Source organism: Danio aesculapii, chromosome 6 (genome assembly GCF_903798145.1).
Source record: "Danio aesculapii chromosome 6, fDanAes4.1, whole genome shotgun sequence".
NCBI lineage: Eukaryota > Metazoa > Chordata > Actinopteri > Cypriniformes > Danionidae > Danio > Danio aesculapii.
The window spans coordinates 18529715-18554908 of record NC_079440.1 but is presented as its reverse complement, the minus strand read 5'-3'; the positions used below and the strand labels follow the sequence as shown (position 1 = coordinate 18554908).

The window sequence follows — 25194 nt, the reverse complement described above, 5'->3', positions numbered from 1 at the left end:
TTGCCTGCAATATAAATAATAAAAGTAATAATAAACTTTTTATATGAGACACAGCTCTATTCAAAATGTCATAAATGTTTTCAGAGTGCACTAAGAATGGACCACAATTGTCACTCTGAATATCGTTAAACTAAAGTGCAATAAAAACAACTTTGGAAGCAAATTACATAAATGTTGGCAAGACAAATTTAATCTGTTAGTGTTTGAAATTAATATGGCATAAGGGGATAACTCAAAATAGAAAACAGCCAGGAACTATGCTTCTAACTACAACCATGCAAGATTGTGACGCTCTTTGCAAATGTTCATTGAACATTGGATTCGGCAAACATTGTATCAATGAACTATGTTTGTAACGACAGGACTTGTGAACTTAGTTGTCTAACAATGGTTTTGGGAAATGTACCCCTGAACAGTTTATTTGTGAATTTGACTGATCTTATTGCATTTGTTTGCAAATAAACAGCTCACTGAATCAAATAAAGTCCAGTTAAAGGAATAGTTCACCCAAACATGGAAATTATCCCAATTTACTCACACACTTCAATATAAAGTTTCCAACATAGAGTTTGTGAAACAATTCACTCTTTCTTAGAGAAAATGTGCAAGTATCACATGAGCTTCAGCTAAAATGTTCACATGAAAATGTTCCAAACCATGTTTAATCTGTAATTCATTCAAATGCATTGTATCCAGCAACACATTTTGTAACTTTAACATGTGAAGCACACATTTAAACCTTTTTTTTTTGCATTTTCAATACTTAGCTACTTTGTACATGAGAGTTTCCTCATCTAAAAAACATCCATTTGTGAAAGTGATGTATTACTACAAGCCATAGTTATACTTTAAAATGAACAATAAAAATATAAATCATTCAATAATATTGACAATGTCATCATGAAATTGTGTTTGAATGGTTGTAACCATTCAAATTCATGATTGTTGTAATGAAGTGAGTGGACATTATACAGTAGATGGTTCCTTACCCCACTTTTTCCATGTTTTAAATTCACAAAAATTATTTGTTTAAAGTTATATATTTGGCAGATGCTTTGAAATTGACTTATGGCCCATTCAATTAACACATTTCATTAAATTATTGTTGTGCTTCTACAACACAGTGCTTCCCCAATTGAGGTACATCGTTTAGCACTGATGAAAGCACACAATGCATTACAAATTCTGTTGAACACAAAAGAAGATGTTTCGAACAAAGCTCAAAATATACAGGAAAAGCAATTACTATGGAAATCAATGGATGCAGGTTTCCAGCTTTCAAAAAAAGAGAGTCAAAAAAAGTTTGGAACAAGTGAAGGGTAATTAAATGACGACAGAATTTTTAGTTTTGGGTGAACTATCACTTTAAGGTTCTATGTAGTTCTATATTAATAGGGATGTTTAGTTTCACCTTCAAACTTTAGTGCTTTAAGGCAATCGGTTTCTGTGCACTTTTCTAGTAAGAGTCATATTTTTAGGCTAAGATTATATACCAGGGGTGTCCAGACTCTGTTGAGCTCTCACCTGCCCCTTTTCGCAGCATCGTATGACAGAATTTCGAATGCTCAAACTTTAGTGTGACTATAGCGTTAGAACTTAATTAGCTGTCTCAGATGTGTTTAATTAGAGTTGGGGTAAACTCTCCCAGAGCGACTTTGGACACTGAACCTGTATAGTTGCATAAGTTTTTACTTTAATTTTACTTACAATACTTATGTAAGTACATAAAAAGCAAGTAATTTTGAACATTGACTGTACATTGCTGTTTGATTTGTGTAAATTGGCCACCACAGTTTTTTATAAACATACATTCACAGATTTATGTTCTGGACGTCCTTCTTTAGACAAAATATGGGCCAGCATCTTCTCCCTCTCCTTCAATGCCCTCATCTTTTCTCTCACAAAATAACGTGGAATAGGCACCTCAAGATCCTCCTAGAAAACAATATTTAAAAAATTGAAAAGCGCAGAACATATGTAAAAGTGGTGGTGCACTAGTGACCCCAATTAGCCTCCTCTAAATTCAGAGAAAAACAAGAGTCTTAGTTTGCTAAAATCCACTTTGACATTGAGCACTTAAATCTTCCCCAAGCCCAAAATCTCCAAAATTTAACCTAGGCCAACTCTTGTGAATTTAAAAGCACATCAGACCTAAAAATTCCCAGCATAAAACTAGTGCATTTTCTTATCTCACTCACAGGTGTCATTTTGAAGTCCTGCAATAGGTCATCAAAGTAGTGAAATTCAGAGTGCTCCAGCTCCACCATCTCATTCTTCAGCTCTACCAGTCGTCCCATCACTCCGTCAAGAACCTGGTGCACAACACGTCTCTTTTGGGGATGAACAATCTGATCGTAAACCTCCTCCAGGGCATGGAAAATCTTCATGTAGCGCAGGTAGAAAGTGGACAATGTCTGAAACACCTGCATGCGGTCCTTTTGAGGACGGAGCTCCAATGTGGGATATTCATCCTCCAAAAGGTTTTCCAAAGCTCCCTGAGCAGCATCCAACATTCGGCCATATGAACTGGGTAAGGAAAATAGATTACTGTAAATTTATGAAATAATACTTTAGCTCTTACAGCTGTAAAAAATATGTCTTCGAATTTTAAATACATATTATGTGTATAGTATTTATTTGCATATATTTTAAAATGACAGAAGATCAATATCAAATACTACTTTAAGTATTTAAAATATATATATATATATATATATATATATATATATATATATATATATATATATATATATATATATATATATATATATATATATATATATATATATATATATATATATATATATATATATCCATGTACAAATTTTGCATACAAATATATGTCACAGTATTGTGATTACTGCTCTAAAATATGCTCTTTTTAAATATCTGGGTAAAAAACTAAAACTTTGTTATCCCTTTGAACACAATATTTTATTTTGAGAAACATAATTTGTTTCATAAAACATTTTGAAATAGTAAACATGTCAGCCTTAATAATTCAAATGTGTTGTTTGCTATGTTTCCATCCACCTATTTTTATGGGCTTTTTGGATATGTGCATAAAAGATTGGTTGATGGAAACGCAAAGATGCAAATAAATTTTTAAAACGTGAATAGAAAAACACAAGCGCATAACTGAGTAGGATAAACTTTTTATTCGATGAGAAAAGATGCACATTAACTACAATGGAAATACTTTTACCAAACAAATTCATGAGGATTAAAAAAGTATTTTAAAAAAGTAAAAATGTGTGTGAATTGACAAACCTTTGTAAAACATCTGAAATGTTATTTTGGTCATTCTAAAATGGCGTAACCATTTCAGTATTAGTGTTATTATATTATTAATTACCTCCAGAACTGTCAAGAGTGTCTGCGCTCCATGTCTCACACCTTCAAACACCACCACGCGTTCATTGTGGTGTGGCTTTTGTCTTCTGAAGTGCAACTCATTTATTAAACGGAGAAAAGATTCACGCAGCTTCTCCTACTGCCGCAAATTCCTTTTTTACTGTTGACATTTGTCGTCAGTTAATCAACAAGTGATGATTTTGCTCTCTTTGTCTCATTGGATGAAAACGCTGCTTTATTAGCATGTCTTTTATGAGCGGTTTTGCGCATAAATTTTATTAGCATTTCTGGAGGGAAACATATCATTCTGTCTTCATTAGTTTTAAAAACACAGAATTCTTTACATTTTCAAACAGCATCTTTGGATATTTTTTCTGCTAGAGGTGCTGTTGCCATAAAAAAAAAAAAAAAAAAGATGTAATAAAAAATCATACATATACCGCAGGAATGTTATAACAGAAAATTATGGCTGCTTTAAAACCTTGACTTTTTCAAACTGTGGTATACCTTGAAAACGGTTATCGTCTCATGCCTAGTGGCATGTATTCACCCCGCTGAGCCATGTGAGGCACTTTTTATAATGGATGGGTGGTCTTTTTTGGCATTTTTTAAAAATGTTGAATAAAGACACCCATCTGTTGCCAATGTAGTGATTAAAATAGCAAAGAGATTAAAAAAAAAAAATCCATATACACCTCATCGAATGAGAGTAAATCATGGGATAATTTCAAATTTTGGGTGAACTAACCCTTTAAGGTCTGAAAAATGTAAGGTTCTTTCAAATTTTAAACACAATTGTGGTCATTCAGAAGATATTTTCAGTAGATGACAACTAGTCTAAATAACAAATGTCTTCAATTGTCTTCACACATATAAAATAATTGGATTAATTTTGTTATTTGAAAAGCAGTTTTATAGTGTACTAATTTAGAATTAATTTTAAGTTGTGTTATTTTGTTGTTGTTGCAAAAAGCAGATCAATTTACTGCTCTATTTAAGTCTATATATTGTAATTCATAGGATATTTTCCATATTTAAAATTTTAATGTCCTTCCATTTCAATCTGTCTTTGAAATGCAATCAACAGAGACATGCAGTAGTACTTGCTGACAGGCCTAATTACACCTGTTGAGAGCAACTGCCCTCTGGGAAAATTTTCCCGACCCTCAGTTTTTAGACCCTCGGGCCAAAATTAGTACCGCCAACGTCTGACCACGCACTCTGAATGTGGGAAACCGCAGAATGCACATTGAATTCACCGTAAGTCAGCATATTAAGCCACATAATAGAAGAAATCCCCTGACAAACATTATTTCTCCATTCTTCGTTTTCTAAAGTTGAATACACATGAATTCCACAGATGTCCTCTGACCTCTTTGACTTCTTTGCGTGTGGGTGCTTCTTTTGTGACTGTTGAAAGAGTTCATGGCGAGGGTGAAACCACCTTCTTTTCTTATTCTGATGGGCCCATACAGTATTGTTCCCCTCTGGGCATTAGCACTGCCAAGAGCTACTCAAATTGTAGGGATGGCAAAATCAAAGGAGGGGACGGGATAGTTAGAGTGGGATGGGGGGCTGGGAGGAGCTGTGGGAGGAGGTTAGGAGGCTGGTTGTAAAAGAGCATTTACAATAAAATAGAAAGGCGCCTCTTAGAGATATCTGAAATATGGCAGATAACAAAAGCAGAAGTGCTGCAATTCATTAGAAACCTGCAGTGATTAACGGATGTTCCATGAGGTGGATGAGAAAAATGCAATTTTTTTAGCAGTACTGTCAACAGGTGCAGTTCTACTAAATCAGTTTTTCTCAACAAAAGAGCTGGGGCCCACTAGGGGGCTCTAATAAGCTTTCAAAGTGGACTTAAGATGATTTTAAATACCAAACCAAGCATTAAAATAGGCTAAAATTATTCTAAAAACAAGCTAATTTCTTATGAATTGATGTCTTTTTAGTGATGACAGGCTCTGCAGTGGTGCTGCAATAAATGAAAAGCTCTGCATTTAGAAATTTGTATTCTTAAAATAAAGGTTCTTTAGTGGCATTGATGGCACTATAAAAAATACACTCATGGAACAAACCAAAACACCACTGAACAAAAGGTTCTTCAGTCAAAAATGTGTACTTAGGTAATTAAAATATACTTTACATATGCCCTAAATCTGTTTTTTTTTAATAAAAGAGAAAGATGATGTGTGTGTTGTACACTGGAAACCCTGCTGTTGTTATTACTAAAGATATTAAGTGAATAGAACTTCACATTACTTAAAATTTTGGCATCAAAACTTAAACAGGTGTGATTAACTTAATCATTAGGCAGCAAAAAAAAAAAAACTTTTAATTAATGTTTTAAGTTATCTGAACTTAACATTTTAATTTCTTTAAATGATTCACCATGTCTTTGTTTAAAATGATTGGTTGCACTTGAAATTCTGCCTTGACAACCGCACTGATTGGTCGATATATATTATATGACACAAGGTTGTCATTTTGCTTGTGATGCTGAGTTTTGCAGAAGTGCAGCAGGACAGAGGTACTACCTGAACCCATCTGACTAAAGAGAAAAGTTAAAATAGTAAGTAGATATTTAAATGCAACGATGACGCGGTGGCGCAGTGGTTAGCATGATCTCCTCACAGCAAGAAGGTTTCTGGTTTGAGCCTCGGCTGGGTCAGTTGGCATTTCTGTGTGGAGTTTGCATGATCTCCCCGTGTTTATCCCACAAGTCCAAAGACATGTGGTATAGGTGAAATGTGGCGACCTCAGATTAATAAAGGGACTAAGCCGAAAAGATTTTGAATAAATGATATACATGCAGGGGTGACACAGTAGCACAGTGGGTAGCGCTGTGTCCTTATAGCAAGAAGGTCACTGGTTTGAGTCCCGGCTTGGTCAGTAGGCATTTCTGTGTTCGCGTGGTCCAAAGACCAAAGTCCAAAGACATGTGCTGTAGGTGAATTGGGTAAGTTAAATTGTTTGTAGTGTATGTGTGTATGTCCTGGCCTTCCAGGTGGGGGGTTGAGCGTTGGCCTAACAACCCACCTCGTAAAAATTAGATGTTACGAAACACCAACATGGTGCAGCTAAATATCAACTTCGATACAAACGGCCCTCATAAGATGAATTCATAAGATGTTAATGTATTGTCAGGAGACACTGGTATGTGTTTTGTCTATAATTATTCATTTGTCTGTAATTTTTCATTATTACATAATCATTACATATTACATGTAATTATTACATTTGTTTTGGAGTAGCTCTTGACTTATATGTTATAAACCACCAAGTATTTTTACCTAGACAACCATAATGTTCTGCTAAACAAAATGCCACATCTTGAATTGAGGATGTTAAATTACAAGCATTTTGTTTTGTTTTTGGCTGAAACCCCCCGTTTAATCCTCAGCTGAAGGTTAATTGAATAGCCAAGAAATGTGAAAGAAAAAAACCCTCTTTTTGTGAAGAATGACGAACATTTTGATCTAATGAACCCTTTCTCCAAGATGAATCTTCTGTTGAAAGGTCCAAAGATATTAAAAGCTCTTCTTATAACAATCCACGATCATTAAAGAGCTTTTATTTTAAAGAGTGTAATGGTGTTATTTCAGTGACTGAAAATCGCCACCACCTACAGCAAAGCAGATTTGTTTAGCTCCTATTTGAGTACAGAAATACTGGTTTTTGGTAGTATGTTGTCATAGGAACTGCAAAACAATGTGAACTTTCTCCCAGTAGGCGTTTTCCCCTCCAAACTCGACTTTTAAAAGAAAAAAAAACTTGTTTTCCACCTTCCCTTTTCTAAAAATTCTGACATGTCGAGCTAAAATTATACAGACTTTTCTGAACACTGTAGAGCTGATCTATAGATATTCCAGTTTGTTCACAAAGACGTTACACGATTTTATACACATTAACGTGGTTGTGGCATCGTCCCATCAACATTCCCATGTCGTGCACGAGGTAAAAGGACAGATTTTACTCACCTCTGCGACATCCTTAGTGATTTTACGCGCCCCAGTTTAGTTTAGAAAGTGCTGTATTTGAATATCAAAGGGGAAAACATAAGAGCAAGCCACAGCGTTCGAAACTAAAATAGTTAAACGAAACGAAGTAAGGTATCCAAGCGGAAAGTCATGATTAGCTGTCATAAGTTAAGCATTTATAACAAAAGTTGTACAAGTCTCGCGCCAGCCAGGCTGCAGCAAGCCGCTGGTTTACTCCCTGCGCTTCTGACAGCTGCCATGGCAACGAGATCAAAGCCTCTTCACTGCTTCTGAAAGAAGGCATCTAGTTAAAAACGGAATTCAATACTCTATCAACCACAACACTTAATGCGATTCTAACGCTTAATAAGAGCTCTAGCCGTTCATTTTCATGGTTTCATTTCTTATCTTATCCGATAAGCCACGAGCATGTCAAGCCTCTGTTACTAACAAGCTCTTGTTTGGCATCCCGCTGGGCAAAACAACTCAACCCAACGCCACGCTTGCGTAGCTTAGCTCATTCAATGTATGAATGCAATTCGCCTATTTGATAACAAAGCAATTTGGAAGGGCTTTTCTGACGCAGCATGTTTTGAAATAATTGATGTCACTTTGGAAGCTGGCTATATTCTTCGCCTTTATCTCTTCTCTGCGACATATTGTTTTACTTCAATAGTCAAAAGACCATGTGGGCAGGTATGTAAACGCAGACTGTGGAAAGTGCAGTGTGAAATTTATTTTTCAATTGATGCATCGTTTGTCCTTGTCTCCCACCTTCTTGGTGGTCCCCACCAAGGATAATAGTTTTTAAAACAAAAATACACACAAAAAGAGTATTTTTGGGGGAAGGAGAGAGCGGGGCACAGAGTAACACTGTTTGGTTTTGGCCAAATAATGAACAAAGTAATGAGGTTAGACAAACCATTTGTTTTTTTACCAACAACACACAAGCCTCTCCTACAATTAAACACTGGTTATGGTTTCTGTGCAGTATTGCCAAAAATGCCAGGAGTATAAATGTTACTATTTACCCCACCTGTGGGGCAAGTAGTTCAGATAGTGGGTTAGTTGTAACACGCTTAAAAAGGCAGATTTCAAACAATGAATTTAAATCTAGTTTACTTTAAAAAGTAGCTATATTTCCCCAGTACTTACCTCAAATTATTTTTTTATTCTACATAGAAAAGTATGTGTGTTTATTTATTTAGTGGATAAACACATATGAATTTATTTGGATTATTATACAATGCATTTATTTGTAGTATTAGCAATAGAATATATATATATATTTTTCTATTAAAAAATATTTTCTATTAAAAAACAATTTATTTAAAAAGTTCTCAACATTACATTAAAAATTCAACAATTATTTTGTTTAATTGGTCTCCAACAGTGTGTGGCTTAATTGTAACACCCTGTTGTGTTGTATTTTCCTCAAAACTGGCTAGCAGTCACTCTGTGTTTGTTTCATCATTCAAAATAGCTCCATCTTTTAGCCTAGAAGACGGTAATCACAACAATATAAGATTTAACTTACATACTTTCACAGATTCTTTTAAATAATAAAAAAAAAATTCACTATAATAAAAAAAAAAAACTTTTATGCTGCAAAAATTGTTGCTCCTGTGTTTCTCATCCAAATTTTGGCAAACAAATTTTAATAATTGGCAGCAAGATGTCTGCCGACACTGTGGTGAAAACCTCGGAAGCATGCCATAGTTAACCCTGAGCAAATACCTTAAAACTCCATGTTACATTTTACCCCGCGTTACTTTGTTGCCCATGGTCCCCAATATTTCCCCATCTCCATGGAGAAAATTTAACATTAACTAAATATTTACATATTTGATAATATACAGGTGAAGTCAGAATTATTAGCCCCCCTTTGAATTTTTTTGTCTTTTTTAAATATATCCCAAATGATGTTTGACAGAGAAATGAAATTTTCACAGTATGTCTGATAATATTTTTTTCTTCTGAAGAAAGTCTTATTTGCTTTATTTCGGCTAGAATAAAAGCAGTTTTAATTTTTTTAAACACCATTTTAAGGACAAAATTATTATCCCCTGAAAGCTATATTTTATTTCGATAATCTACAAAACAAACCATCGTTATACAAAAACTTGCCTAATTACCCTAACCTGCCTAGTTAACCTAATTAACCTAGTTAAGCCTTTAAATGTCACTTTAAGCTGTATAGAAGTGTTTTGAAAAATATCTAGTAAAATATTATGTACTGTCATCATGGCAAAGATAAAATGAATTAGTTATTAGAGATAAGTTCTTAAAACTATTATGTTTAGAAATGTGTTGAAAAAAATCTCTCAGTTAAACAGAAATTGGGGGAAAAAAACAGGTGTGCTAATAATTCAGGGGGGCTAATAATTCTGACTTCAACTGTTATTTATAGTGGAACAATTTTATTTTCAAACTATTTAAACTCTGATGTGTTTGCTCTTTATGCAGTTTATTTGTGCAAATGGGAAAACTTTCAGCCAAGTGTTCATCAAAACAGCAACAACAACAACATCATCAACAACAACAACAACAAGGAACTGAGATTGGTGAAAAGATGAGTATTTTTTTTAATTTGGTAAGTTCCATTGCAAAATGTACATAAATTTTATATTAATTTATTCTATTTTATTTGGTTAACACTTAATACTTATAATGTGAACACAAAATGAATAACAACCAAGTGTGTAATTTCCAAACAACTCAGTAAGTGTGAAATTCCTTTTGGGAAACCAAAACATGTTCTTGATGACTTTTAGTTTTATTTTTTAATGCATATAATTCCTTATTGGCTCCACTCTGAGATGCAATTTGTTAATAAAACTGTCAACAATGAGGTTGTCAAGAAAATTAGACATTTTTATAGACGCCCACACAAGTATTTTAATCCAAAACCAATGTTATTTAGTGAAAAGCTTTTCTTGCCTTCCAGACTGAAAGAAAAGACTGCAGTGAAAACTTAATAAGATGGAAAGACCATTTTAACAATCTTTAATTTAGAACAGGTCTCAGTTTACCAGACTACGCCCTTAACTAAAAACAAATGTCTTTCAACTCCTGTATTTCTATGCATGTTTCAAACAAAAAAGACCTGATGGTTTCAACCCTGCATGGTCTTTTCAGACTAGAGACCACTGAACAGTTGTTTAGTCTGTTGTGGATTGCCTTTAATGTGGGAACTGTTATGAGAGAAACTCTTTGTACGTGCGCATGTGCTAAAAGTGTATTTGTCCATCTCAGAGGTGGATTGTTGGGGTGTATTGTTCAAACAGGTGTTAAGGCTAATTACATTTGTTTACATGAACGAGCAACCTGATCCATCTCCGTCCAAATTACTCACACAATCAAAAAATAATTGTGGAAAAGGCTTAAAACTTTCCATGTAATGTTGTGGTTACTGTTGCATTCATTTGGTTATCTCATTTCCATCAGCATCCTTACATAGCCAGAGGAAGCCAAATCATGTTTTGCAGTTGGATCAATGCACTATTAGTGTTTATGCTTCTACAATCAAATACATCACTTTATAGTGCTTACTGTAACTCTCATCAAGATTGCATTGATATCCTTAAGTATGTTTCATTTAAATTTCCTTTTTGCTTGAGCCACATACAATAGACTAGGTACTGGCCGTTTGCCAGATAATATAAAGCTAAACAGAGGCCAGCTGAAGATTCGGAACAGGTGAGCTTCCTCGTGCATAAATTTAGCATGCTGCCTGGAAGTCTTTGAGGAATTGCCAAGAGGATGCAAAAAGAATGAAACAGTCGTGGGAAAGGAAAAAAGTAACAACAAAACAAAATTCACCTGTTACAACTTACAGCATGTGGCAAGCCACATTTTACAAAATACTTAATCTTGAAGCACAAACTAAAATTAGCATTCAATCCTTTTGATAGAGTACAAATAATTCTAACGATTAACATAATAATTGAAATATTTTAATTTATTAGTAGTCATTAACAAACTTTAGCTACAGTGCTCATCATATATAAGTAATAAATCTAATAAATCTATCTTTTAAATTCATATTTTTAATATTATATGTGTGCATATACAGTACATTAGATTACTTAGTACTTAAGCCAAATCTGGAGCTTATCTAACAAAATAACTTATGATAGCAGTCCAAAAACTAGCACACCCAAATTGATATGTTAAAGAAAAATATTAAATAGAAATTTAAAAAAGAGGAAAAAGCAAGAGAAGCAAAACTAATTGAAAAGTTTGGTTAAAATTTTGTAGGTTGTAATTTATTTGAATCATCTTTCGATTTCTAAATATGTTTGGTGAGTAAAAAATTATTTTAATAAATCCGTTAAATAAATATGTTTTGTTTAAATGCACCAAAATACATTGCCTATTCACTGAGAAATAGATAAAAATATTAATTTTTAAAATGGGGTGTAGATGGCACGTTTTTTATTTTTATTTTTTGCTTTATTAACAAGAAACAGAATGTACAGTTTTATTATACAACAAAATCACTTCACATTCCTTAACAAGAAGGATTAAATGAGAAAAGAAGAAAATAAATAAATAAATAAATAAAACAGAGGAGATGGTACACAATTATCAGATTGAATATATTCAATAAATATAAACATATTATATTACATATAAATATATTACAGATATTTTTAAATTTTTCAGAGTTGATAAATGCACTTTCAGGAGTTGCATATATACAAACATTTTTATGGAAAAATTTTCAAGGAGGAACAAATATTAACTGTTCTAATTGCTTTTATTTTTAGACTTAAAAGTCACTTTTATATACATTTGAATCTCTTTTTCTAGCACCATGAAGAGAGATTTGCTTTTGGCAAACTTAGACTTATGTAGTGGGCGCCTCACAGCAAGAAGGTCGCTGGTTCGAGCCTCTGCTGGATTAGTTGGCATTTCTGTGTGGTGTTTGGATGCACTCCCTGTGTTCGTGTGGGTTTCCTCAAGGTGCTCCGGTTTCCCCCACAGTCCAAAGTCATGCATGATAGGTCAAATGGGTAAGCTAAACTGTTCGGATGTGTGTGAATGAGTGTGTATGGATGTTTCCCAGTGATGGGTTGCAGCTGGAAGGGCATCCACTGCATAAAACATATGCTGGATAAGTTAATTCTGCTGTGGCGACCCCTGATATAATGAATAAATTAATGAACATGGGGTGTACTCACTTACGCTGAGCTCTGTAAATAATGATAACATTATATTTATTATAATAACATTATAATAAAACATCAACTGGTACATTTAAATGACATTAATATCAATTTATGTATTAGATATTGTAAGTTATGTATTATTATATGTTTATGTATTAGCCTAATAAGTGAATTTTAATATGTTAGCAATGCAAAATATTTTTGTTAAAGTAATGATAGTAGCCTAATGGCTATTTCAAAATGTTACCCAACCAAAAGTAGATTAAATAGAGCAAACATACCTATTGTTTATTTAAATAGGCAATAAATAATGCTAATATTTGTACAGTGAGCCTGCGAAACTGTGAAAGACTTACAAGTCGTCAATGAAATTTTCGCATGGATACAGTATGCGGCTTTGATTTTTCTAAACAACTTTCGTGCGAAAACAAAAACACAAAAGCTTATTCTCTTATTCCAACAGCTTTTTTGTGTGCATTGCTATTTAAAATGGGAGTGGAAATCCGATGTGTCGCACGTCCGCCATCCACATTGTTGTTAGACAGAAACTTGAGTGATTCACTTTTCCGATCTGCCTCGGGAGGCGTTACTCGCACCACTATATGAGCAAGTGCAGTCAGAGCGCAGAGGGACAATCACGCCATCATCTCTCTCGTACGGATAACCACAAGACTTTGAAATTTTCACCAGGCATCGGAATCCCATTACCAAAGGCTTGATTTAAACGTCTAGGAGCACCAAAACACATCGTAAGTTCATTTTACCGTTTTGTTCGTGTCTGTTTATTTGTGTGAGAGCATTTGTTTTTAAATGCAGCTGTTTTGCGCTCGTATCGGACCATACTGTAGGATTATACTTCAATACTTTAAGATGTTTAGAAGATATCAGATTTAAATTAGATCCCAAAGCCAACTTGCTTTGATTCTACACTTTTAAAAGGCACTTTTAAAGACAAATTAACCGAGCCTGAAACTCTCAGCTGGAGATGTGAAGATTAGCAGTGTGCCATCCCGCGGATTTGTCCCTTTAAATACCATAGTCCAACAATAATATTTCATGTAACATAAACGAATACTGTTTTAGCTTAGAGAATGCAGATATTAAGTGTATTTTACCAGTAGAGCCTTGAATATGGTTAGGTAGAATAACTGTTTTCGGTTTGTTTTGAAAAAATCAATTCATGTGAATCCACTCATGTAAATAACGAGGTTGTTATGATTGAGGTATAGAGTTTTATTCTGTTTTATGAAATGTTTGTGGATCTGGGACTACATTTTAATGATGAGCAGTTTTTGTTGCTGGTTAATCTCAGTAAATGTTAAGACAGACAAAATCAATTTTACACACACACACACACACACACACACACACACACACACACACACACACACACACACACACACACACACACACACACACACACACACACACACACATATAGGCTATATGATTATTATTTTCCAGTGCACACAAATCTGTAAGTTTATGTAAAGGAATAGATTTACATTTCTATAATTTCATCATGGTAAATATTTTCCATCCAGTTTCCAAACAAGAGATTTGTTTTACCCCCATTGCTTTTGTTCCTTTTTCGCAATTACACTTACAGTGAAGATTGCATGCTTTTACCATGGCTGATATTTCTCTTCTATGCTTGCAAAACGCTTTGGACTGAAACAATACTGAGTTTCAAGGGAACTTAGAGACTTCAAGTGAAAGAGACAGGGAGAGAGGGGGAAGGAGGGACTGAATGGAGAGTCGCTGTGTCCGCACAGCTAACTCTTTGTGCGGGCAAGTGTGCTCGCTGCCTGGGGCCGTGAGATCAGGTGAGGGGCCGCTGTGTTTGAGCAGTGTAAACGCAGCAGTTTTACAACAAGGCTAGGGGACGTGATTGTGGTGCTTGGGGCCGTCTGTAATGGACCATCACTTTTTATTGCACCTGATTTTTTTCAATTGCACCTGGTAAGTCAGGTCAGAGGTTTACGCTGCCCTCTCTGTCTCCTCAATCTAATGATGTCAAAGTGGAAAGCTGTAAAATATGTATGTTTCGGAGGAGATAGGGGAATCTTGCAGTACTCTAGATCACAGGATGCATTAAGAGCAGCTGTGTCTCTTCTCATGTTTCCTTTAATGATATTAAGGTCAGGCGTTAACCATGTTCCGGGGTCAAAAACAGCGGGTTGATTTGTAATGAAAATAAACAAGCCTAAACAAACTCTATCACTTGATGGCTCTTTAGCAAAACACAGCACGCTTGCAGTTGTATTTTTTTTAATGCCAGGCCAATTGTAAGCTGATATTTTGTTTAATCTTCTCAGTGAGTGCTTCAAAAATGACATATTAAAAAAAGAGCATATGAGTGTTTATCTTTTCTGCTTCACTGTGCAGAGAATTCTTTCTAAAAGCGCACTGAAATGCATCAGTGTTTTCATTACTATGCAAGCCCTGGGGGTTGAAGATCAAAAATGTGTGATTAGAGACGCATGTGCATCTGTGTTTGAGTAAGTGTAAATGAAAAACTTTGACAGAGCGCCAGTGTGGCTGCTCTCTGTTCTTTTTAGCTTTTGTCAGTTCAAAGCCTGGCATCCAGTCCTCAAGCTGAGCATATCATTTTTGAGAAAAGACCCTTTCACCCCTGCGTGTCGCAGCGGCTGCCCATCCTCCGCCTCTGACCTGCCTTACTCTCATCGAGCATCAGTCTGTTTCTAATGCCTCCAGAAGGGCTAAACTCTGCTCACTAAGATCACCACACTGGCCTGTTGCTTGAGCTGAGCCTTTTGCATAGCCAAAATACCTCCCGTTTGCCATGGTTATCTGCTTGGTTTTTCACTGGGTCATTGCGTGACAGCAGAGTTCTGTCAACAAGCCTTTGCTCCACCATCTGAGTTTTATAGTTTCGCTGCTGGCCATTTAGACCTTATGTTCTGTACAGAAGTACAGCACAGCCTTTGAGCACTGTTGTTTTTATTTTTTGTTAGTTTAGTCTGAAAATGTGACATACAATTAATGAAGTAACATTTAAATATGATTTAGTACATTATATAAAACGTGGCTGCTAAATTAGTCGTGTAGGTCCAGACAGAATCAGCGGACATTTTTTGCTATTTGTGTGGAGAATTTTGTAAAAAATCACTTATGCAGAGTGATTTTAGGAGTATCATAACTAAAAACATAATTTACGAAATAAATATTAATACATTTTGAACTTTTATTCAATGTTTACAATGCAAATCCAATTAGATCCACTTATTTGGTAAACAAAGCAAGTCTCTCATATAATATATCTACTGAAAGACAGAAAATATTACTTTACAAACTGAATTGTAAATAAACCATATGACCATTTTAATATTACTATTATTATACCACAATAATATTAGTGAAATTAATTTAAAAACTGTAAATTGACACACATTTACACAAGTAAACACATAGACTCAATGATGGGCTAAAAATCTGTGGAAATCTGCGGATTTCTACGTGCACAGGTTCCGTGTGGGCCTAGTCATGTGGTCCAACCACCAAGTTGACATTGATGATTGTGTCTTGAACCATAAATATCAGAAAAAATATACTTTTTTAAACAAGGCAAAGGTCATTAATATTGCAAAAAGTCATGTGGTTTGACCGAGCAATAACATATATGAATAACATAAATATAACAATGTGTACAATCAAGGTGGATAAAAATGTTAGCTCTTTTTATTTGATGGTTACACCACATACTGTAGGCCTGTCACGATATCTATTTTTTGTCGAACGATATATTGCACCAAAATATATTGCGATAAACTATATTATTGTCATTTTAAGACCATTGTATGTTACTCATTCTATAATACCAGAATGACAATATAATATAATATCATCGCAATGCAAGTACACTCTTACTACCAAAGAACACATCATATGTTATTCTTAATAACATTTCATTTAAAATCTGCTAACAGATCTATTTTCAGTTGTTAAACACCCAAATAAATATACACTAAAGTAATTTATAGTAAAATACTAAAGGTAGTAAATATAGTATACAAAGTATAAGTATAGTAAAATATTATAATTTTTTTTAATCATACTGACAGTAGCTATGTTTCCATCCAAAAATGTGAATGAACTTTGTGCGCAAAACTGCATTATCGCATTAAAGACGTGCGAATAAAGCAGCATTTCCATCCAAGTGACAAAATTGTCACTTTCTGATTAACTGGCGCCAAATATCAACAGTAAAAACTGAATTTGCTACAGTAGGAGAAGCTGCGTCAATCTTTTCTTCATCTAATAAATGACTTGCGCCTCAGAAGGCAATCCTGACACACAGTGAACGCGCGGTGGCATTTGAAGGTGTCAGACGCGGAGCACAGTGGTTTGTCCACTCGTACACATTTTCATCATCACATGATCTCTTATAACAAAATCACATGACCTTTTTAAATGTGCATACTGAAATTTGTGTGGAAAAGTGTTTCCATCATAGTTTATGCGCATCTTTTCTTATCGAGTTTATCCTACTAAGTTATGCACATACATTTTTTATGCGCATTTTCAAAATTTATGCGCATAAAAATAGGTGGATGGAAACATAGCTAGTGACACCTCCAATAGAGATAGATGTTGCGCAATCAGCTAAAATGTTGCTGGAATTGGTTTTTATGTATGGGCGATATATATTGCATCAACAAAAATGATTGAGATTATTGTGCGATAAATCCATATATTGATTATTGTGACAGGCCTAACACCACATAATATAATGAAACTTGTTCTCAATACAAAGAGTACATTTAAATAAACTTGAAAAATTTATTTCATTTTATTTATTGCAAGCAATATATCATCATCTCTTCCATCTTAGATGATTTAAATTATTTACAACCCAGGGAAACCCTGGGAAATAAACCCATGCACAAAAACTATTCAGTAATTGATCCTCTTAAATGGTACAATGTCCTGCCCCCTGACGAGGGACCCTGCTGCGCTTGAGATGTTTCAGATTATGTGTGTTTTTAAAATAAACTTTCTTTGTTATCCCTTTTCTGTCCCTCTGTGCTTAATTGGTCCCTGCCTATGTTTTTTTATTCTGCCTACATGTCATAACCGCCTCTATCTTTTGTTTCAGGTCACTGAAGTGCTGGCGATAACAAAGACGCACCAAGATGAGTGTGAACGTGAATGACTTCAATGACATTTTGGACGCACTGGGTGAACTGAATTTCTCAACTCTTGATGATAATGTCTCCCATGTGGAAGTGTGCCATAGCACCTTCAGCCAGAGGGCCTTGCTGTACGCTCTCTCAGTTCTCTACATCTTCCTCTTCATCATTGGCCTCGCTGCCAACGCTCTGGTGGTTTGGGTGAACGTGAGAGCTGAGAGGAAACGTTACGAGACTCACTTGTACATCCTCAACCTTGCCATCGCTGACCTCTGCGTGGTGGCAACTCTTCCAGTCTCCATTAGTTCTCTGCTTCAGCTCGGCCACTGGCCGTTTGGTGGTGCCATGTGCAAGATTACACACCTGATCTTCAGTGTCAACCTTTTCAGCAGTATCTTCTTCCTTACATGTATGAGTGTGGACCGCTATCTCTCCGTGAAACTTTTTGGAGACACCCCCAGTCAGAGGAAGAGAAGAACCAGGCAGCTAATCTGCATTGGAGTTTGGCTGTTGGCTCTCGTTGCCGCCCTCCCTGAAATATACTTCCTTCAGGCTGAGAAATCTGACCATTCAGACGCCATTGTATGCAAAGCAGTTTACCCAGTGGAAAGCATGAAGGAGTGGACGGTTGGCATCCAAATGAGCTTCTTCATGCTTGGCTTTGCCATTCCCTTCCCTGTCATTGCTGTGTTCTACGTGCTCCTGGCCAATACCATCCATCCCTCAGTTGACCAGGAACGTCGCATCAGCCGTCGCCTCATCTTCACCTACATTGTGGTCTTCCTAGTGTGTTGGTTGCCCTACCACGGAGCCCTGCTTCTGGACACTCTTGCCTTTCTCAATGTGCTTCCATTCAACTGCACATTAGAGAATGCTCTCTACGCAGCGCTGCATCTCACCCAGTGCTTCTCCCTCTTTCACTGCTGCGTGAACCCCATCATCTACAACTTTATCAACAAGAACTACCGATACGACCTCATGAAGGCCTTCATCTTCAAATACTCCACCAAAACTGGCCTCGCTAGGCTTATCGATGCCTCACACGTGTCTGAGACTGAATACTCAGCGGTGGAAAACCAGGGACCATTATAAACTCTTTGATGGTGTTGACCATCGCCAACCGTTCAAAGCTTAGAGATCAACAGGGAACAGTCATGTACATCTCTCTGGACATTTTGGCATCGCAAAAATTGATTTTTGTATACAAACTGTTTGCTTACATTTATAAGCAGAAGAATGTTTATGCCTTTTTGTACATTTTTTACGTCGGATATAGATGAGAAGCACTTGTATTGATTTGATTTGTAAGTGTATTAGCCTTGTAACTGTAGCTAGGCTTTTGTGTGTGAAATTGGTGAAAAAGGTCACATCCCAGAACCCCAAGAGAGACTTATATAACCCTTTCTTCAATTATCTGTGGCTTTCCTACATCTGCCGGAAAGACTCCAACATGCTTAGGCTAAGAAGCTTGTTTTGATACTCATTAATGTATAGTTATGTCTGGTGAAACGGAGGGAGAAATTAAAAACCCAAACAAATGGGTGGAGAGAAACAAGTCCAAATCAAGATTAGATGTAGCTTTTGTAAATCGATCTTACGCTGTATGCTTGCTTGTGGGAAATGAAACTTTTGCGATAAGTTGTGCATTTCAGGAACAATGCTAGCAGCATTTATTTGTAAATGTTTTGTAAATAAAATTATATTTATATACTCACTGTATATTTTCAGTGTTTTGGAGTAATGTCTGAAATGTGCCATTTAAATAAAAGATGTATCTTTGAGAAGTCTTGAGGATGTTTTTTTTGTATGATTTCAAATTAACCTACAAACACTCACATTTAAGAATGAGTTTATTAATTATGTCTTTGATATATCTTTGGAATATGTGCATTTACAATACAGTAGACATTACAGAATGATTTTGTTTTATTTAGAGCTAAAACGAGTAAGAAGCCTCTTGAAAGTTCTTAGTTTCTTTTTCTTTGCAATTCGTCACCTTAGAATTATTTGACATTTTTGTCAAAATTTAGTTATTCACATATTCTTATTAAATGACAACTTATTTACATTATATGCTTTTTTTATGTATAAGTTGTTTACATTTTAAGACAAAAAAAAAAGGTTTTATCTACAAAGTCGGTTTCTAGCTTGGCTCTATAAGGTTCCATCTGTGAGCCAATCAAGATCAGCTTTCTTTGTCATTCCACCAGACTGCTCTGTTGACAGCAGGAAAGACCAGAAAGAACGCAAAATAGTTTCTTCTCAAAATTGAGAAGAAACCTGAAACTGAAAAGATGTGTAAATGTGATGATTTAGAAGCATTTTTTGGCATTGAGTTGAAATGTTAAAATTTACATTGATGAAAAAGAAACAGTTTTTTATTTATTTTTATATATTAAATGTGAAATATTGTATTGTATATATAGTCAGTGAAATAATTTTCAGTGTTTATTAGACTTTTAGACTCATTGTCGTTTTTTTTAAAAGTCTTTAAATTTGATATTAAACTTTGAAGGGCAAATACTATAATATATAATGAATAATTTAGTTCATTAGGCATATAATTCAATAAAAATAATTCACTTATTCATATAAAGCATATAATTCTATAAATATTACCATTTTAATTACATTAAGTTTACATCTGTACTGGACAAAATATTTAGCGCAGCCTAAATTTACCATATTATTTACATTAAATTTACACAGCCTTGTTTGCTTGATTTGAACAAGAAAAAGTATTCATCCTAAAACATATAAATGTTATAAAAAGCAAAAAATAAAATGTTCTTAAACATACACATATTGTTACAACATCAGTTTTAATTGTTTTGAATAAAATAATAAGCAGACTGATTGTATTTCTTGAAAAGCAATGCTCAATGAATGATCTGCCAGACAGAACCTTCTTATTCCAAACGGTAAATTACTTTTTAGAATTAGAAGCTTCTATCTGCATTTGCCCTGTTTATTTTACCCCAATTTGCAAATTGAAGAGAATTTTTGATAATTTACATTTAGAGTACATTTAGGGCCTCTGTCATGTTAATGTATGAAAGAGAACTGTTACACACATATTGTTTGCTATATGGAATGCAAAAACTTTGAAACTCAATATCTCAAAATCCTTTAGAACACAGATAGAACCTTATAATTAGTACACCCCTCACAAATTAAATGAATATTTTTAATAGGAAGCCGCACAATATTGTATTTGTTCATATACATTAGATTAGTCAGTAATGAAGTCGAATCTGGAGCTAATCTAACAAAATAACTTACGTTAATGGTCCAAAAACTAGTACACCCAAATTTATGTTATAGACATTCAAAATATTAAATGCAAATTAAAAAAAAAAGGAAAAAATGTAAAAATTTTGTTGAAATTTTCTAAATTTTCTAAATTTTCTAAAATTTATTAAAGAAACTTTAATAAATCTGTTTTGTTCAAATGTACCAAAATACATTGTCTATATTCACTGAGAAATGGAGAAAAATATTCATTTTCAAAACGAGGTGTACTCAATTATACTGAGCACTACATGTAGTGGCACACCTATTGTGCACATCCTTATGTACCACCTTTTGCAGCTAGTATAACAACTAGTATTTGAAAAAATGCGAGTAAGACCGAATCTTCTTTTAAAAAGGGTTTACTGAAGAAATGCAAAATGAAAATACAAAGGTATCATAGGCTCGATATAGCTCGGTCAAAAAACTGTTGCTTCCAACGTCCATAACTGCAGTCTGACCTAAATGTACGAACTAATGACATCATGACGTATTACTGTTGGAAGCAGTAAAAAAATACCAAAGTAAAAGTTTTCAAATTGTATTAGTTATTAAATTATGCATTTTAGTAGTATCATTATGAATTCTTATTACATTTAAATATCAATTTTCACCATGTTTTAACCTTTTTAACTAAAATTTTATCACAAATGAATTATACATAACTGGCTCTTAAATTACATGTATTCAGATATATCTTCAGACATTACATTCCTTTCTAGACAACGCAAGGTTTCAAAAGAGTTAAGAAATCAATATTTGGTGGAAACCTCTGACTTCAGTCTTCTAATTATTTTAAAATATGATAATCTGACATAATGATTGATGTTAATGTAATAACCCTGGCTATAAAGTATAATCAAAGCATATTTTGTACTGTACATAGGCATTCATTTGTACAGCCTAAGCATTTCTAAACCCTACGCTTTTATCTTCTTTATTAAGTTTAAGCCTGCTTCAGACTTACACATGATCAAAGTAGAGATGTTGGGGGAATTTACAACTCATTTTTAGTGGAAAACTGCCCATATGGCTTATATTGCCATGATGAACAGGCATTATACTGAGCCTCCGGGGATGTTTCATATGGGTACGCTTGTGCTTGCGTTTATATGTGCGAGTGTGTGTCCTTAAATCTCCAGGGGGGTCAGACTCATTCTGTATCTTCAGTGCGTTCAACACAGAGAGTAGGGAAGTTTATTTAATCCATACCAACTGTTCTGGGAGCCTCGTCTACTTCTCCTTTGTAGATCTAAAGAAGTTCCAGGTGTTTGTTTCAAATATACCCCGTGTTGTTCCCTATGACTGGGTTTCTAGACAGTGCAAATTAGAGAAGCCATTATTACAGTTCTCTTGGAAAGTCCTCAGAAAATAACAAGGCTTATTCTCGTCCCGTAAAACAAATGATATGACGCCCCAATGCGTGATTTTCACAAGCATTTTGATGTGTTTTAGAAGGAGGGTAGTAACTTGGGAATCCCCTGCATCATGTTTACTACAGTACATGCATTCAAACCAGTGATTTAAGGTGTATTACTCATTACATTTAATGAAAGGACAGAAGGTTCATGTTGCCAAACACATTTTTCTGGTCCTGTCATATTTTTCTGAATTTAATGTACTGCACATATGTCTTGGAAAACTGTATGATCTACATGTGTAAAATACAGGGGAAATAAAATGTGCTTGTTTTTTTTTTTTTTACACTTTTTTAGATTGTTATCTTATAAAATTTGGTTCTCTTGCCTAGTTTTCATTTGGAAATTATATAAATTTAGTCCTGGTTTGCTTTGCTAACACACTGTCTTTTTAAAAGACACAGTTCACCAAAAATTGTTACATTCTGCAAGCATTTATTCATCCTTCACTTGTTCAAAACTTATTTGAGTTTCTTTCTTCTGTTATTCACAATATAAGATATTTACACAACTCCTTAACATTTCTAGTTTTGACGGTAATGTATTGATGTGCACCTTTTGTGAAGCTGCTTTGGAACAAAAAAAATTTGGTGAAAAGCGCTATACGAGTACACTAGTATGAAACTGTATTACATTGAATATTTAGAAAAATGCTGGTAGCTGGTTGACTTCCATATGATTTTTTCCTTACTATTGAAGTCAATGTGTCCATTCTTATTTATAAAAATATATCCAGTGTTCAACATAAATTATGAGGTTATTTTTGGGTGAACTATTTGCTCATCAGAAAATGATGATATACAGTCATATCGCACTGCTACTTGTGTGATATTGCGTTTATACAACAGTTCAACGGGATAATCGTGTATATAAAAAAGTAAATCAAACATGGAGAGTCTAAAAATCGTTTTGTATGAGGAACTTCTTTCTTCTGCCATATATTCACATCTGCAGCTGATGTCAAAACTGCAGAAACTGTTGCTACTTCACAAACGTCTCTTTAGAGCTAGTATTGGAATGATTCTCTAGCGTAATGTCTAAAGAGATGACAAAACAGGTTGTTTTGTTCACATTTTAGGATTATAAGGGTGAACGACAGGAAATGCCATCAGTCCAGAGACATTTCAAAGTATTTCTCTGTTGCACTTGAAAATCACAATAATTAACCCTAAAAAGACAAAGCAAAGCAAACACTACCAGATTGCTGTTGTGTTTTCGATAAGGAAAAACGCTAAAAACATGCATTTTTTCTTTTTTACTTTCTTTCTTGTTACTGAAATAGTTACGCAGTAACGAAAAAAGTAGCACAAAATACACACATTCCTAATATGTGAGTCCCATTTCACACTCAATCCACTACAATTACTATGGTATAAATACAGCACTACAACATGCAAAAGAAAGAGATCGACTAGAATGTCACTTACCAGTTTAATAATGATTTGATCAGCTGTAGTTAGAAATTATGCTGAGTTTTTCTCCTTTAAGAGCTTATTATGCGGTCGCCATCTAGTGGATAAACAACATCAACCTTCTTTGCTTTGCTCAGTATGCTCAGTTGATGGATGCCGATGCACTGTATCTACGAAATGATAACTATTTAAAATAGGCACTATCCTTATAAATAAATGGCATAGTTGCAACCTAAACAAATACATTCTCACCTAAAAAGCCATACCCAAAAGTATATTATGATGTCCAACAGCTGCAATATTTGTCAAACTAGTGAATTTATTGATCTGCTGTCACTCTATGTGGGCGTAGTAATACAGAAGGGTGAGAAGGCTGTAGGAGTGCTGTTATTATGGGAATGTTGCACAGCTATCAGCCAATTAGATTCAAGAACCAGACAGAGCTGTTGTGTATATATATCTATATATCTATATATATATATGTGTGTGTGTGTGTGTGTGTGTGTGTGTGTGTGTGTGTGTGTGTGTAATGCATTAATATCGCTATACTTTTTAACTTTATTTTTAATACAATGTTATTGTGTTGTTATGACTTTATTCTTGAAAATAAATAATTCTTTATTATTATGCTACTGTATACTTACACTGTGCTTTCAGTGAACCCAAACATTTATCACTTGCTGTTCTTACTTACCGTTCTCAGGTTTTGTCCTCTTTGGTGGGACTATTGCACTCAATCTTAATCACAACATTTAGAGTTCAGTTCTGCTGAATGATACAGGACAACACCTCTCCGAAGGTCAGACTAACAGAGAATGTGTATGTTTTTATGTCAATATTGTGATTTATCACATAGGATATTCCCTGAGCTCTTGTTAATCGGAGAAAGGTGGCAATAGTAACAGCATGCCAGAGAGAATGGCACAGAGACACAGAGAGAGTGATACAGAGAGCCCTGAGAATCAGACAATGGAGTCGCTTTCGGTGGATCGGTTTACAGGTAGAGAGAAAGTGAAGACTGAAAGGTCATTAGCACTCTAAGGTCATTAATAAACCCTGCTGGGAACCACCCTGTGAGAGAAGCTAATGGGCCATTCAACTACTGCACTGTGTTTGGCCTGTAACGCTGCACTAACTCGCGCTTCACTTCTATTGTTTGGTAATAAGACCACAAGTTCAGTTTCACAGGGCTTGTGTGCGGGCAGAGCTCTTGCTGATTGGGCCTGGATTCTGAACCAATCACGGATGAGGAAAATGAGGAGATGAAGAGGACAGCTGAATCTGGAGGGATGCGGGCGAAAACGGATAAGGAGGTCCGTGTGATTATTTTCTTACAAGAGACCTTGCTGACAAGAGAAGGGTTGTTTTGGCAGACGAACAATGATGGGAAGATGTTTATTATAGTGTATTAT

The 25194-nt window shown here is 34.8% G+C and overlaps 2 protein-coding genes across 2 annotated transcripts in view; one reads left to right on the top strand and one right to left on the bottom strand.

Annotated features, from left to right (window-relative positions):
- iqca1 (IQ motif containing with AAA domain 1) overlaps positions 1-7666 on the bottom strand; it is a 115190-nt gene extending 107524 nt beyond the window's left edge. Inside the window, exons 1-3 of the mRNA XM_056459711.1 lie at positions 7335-7666; positions 2199-2526; positions 1810-1935 (exon numbers count right to left, since the gene is read on the bottom strand). Coding sequence (XP_056315686.1) covers positions 1810-1935; positions 2199-2526; positions 7335-7345 — 465 coding nt within the window. The 5' untranslated portion in view covers positions 7346-7666. The remainder of the gene's footprint in view (positions 1-1809; positions 1936-2198; positions 2527-7334) is intronic.
- A 5452-nt stretch (positions 7667-13118) lies between these two features.
- Positions 13119-19445, top strand: ackr3b (atypical chemokine receptor 3b). The gene is made up of 2 exons (XM_056459709.1): positions 13119-13257; positions 17628-19445. Exon 2 carries the CDS (start codon positions 17665-17667, stop codon positions 18751-18753), a length of 1089 nt encoding a protein of 362 aa, XP_056315684.1. The 5' UTR covers positions 13119-13257; positions 17628-17664; the 3' UTR covers positions 18754-19445.
- The last annotated feature ends 5749 nt before the right edge of the window (positions 19446-25194 follow it).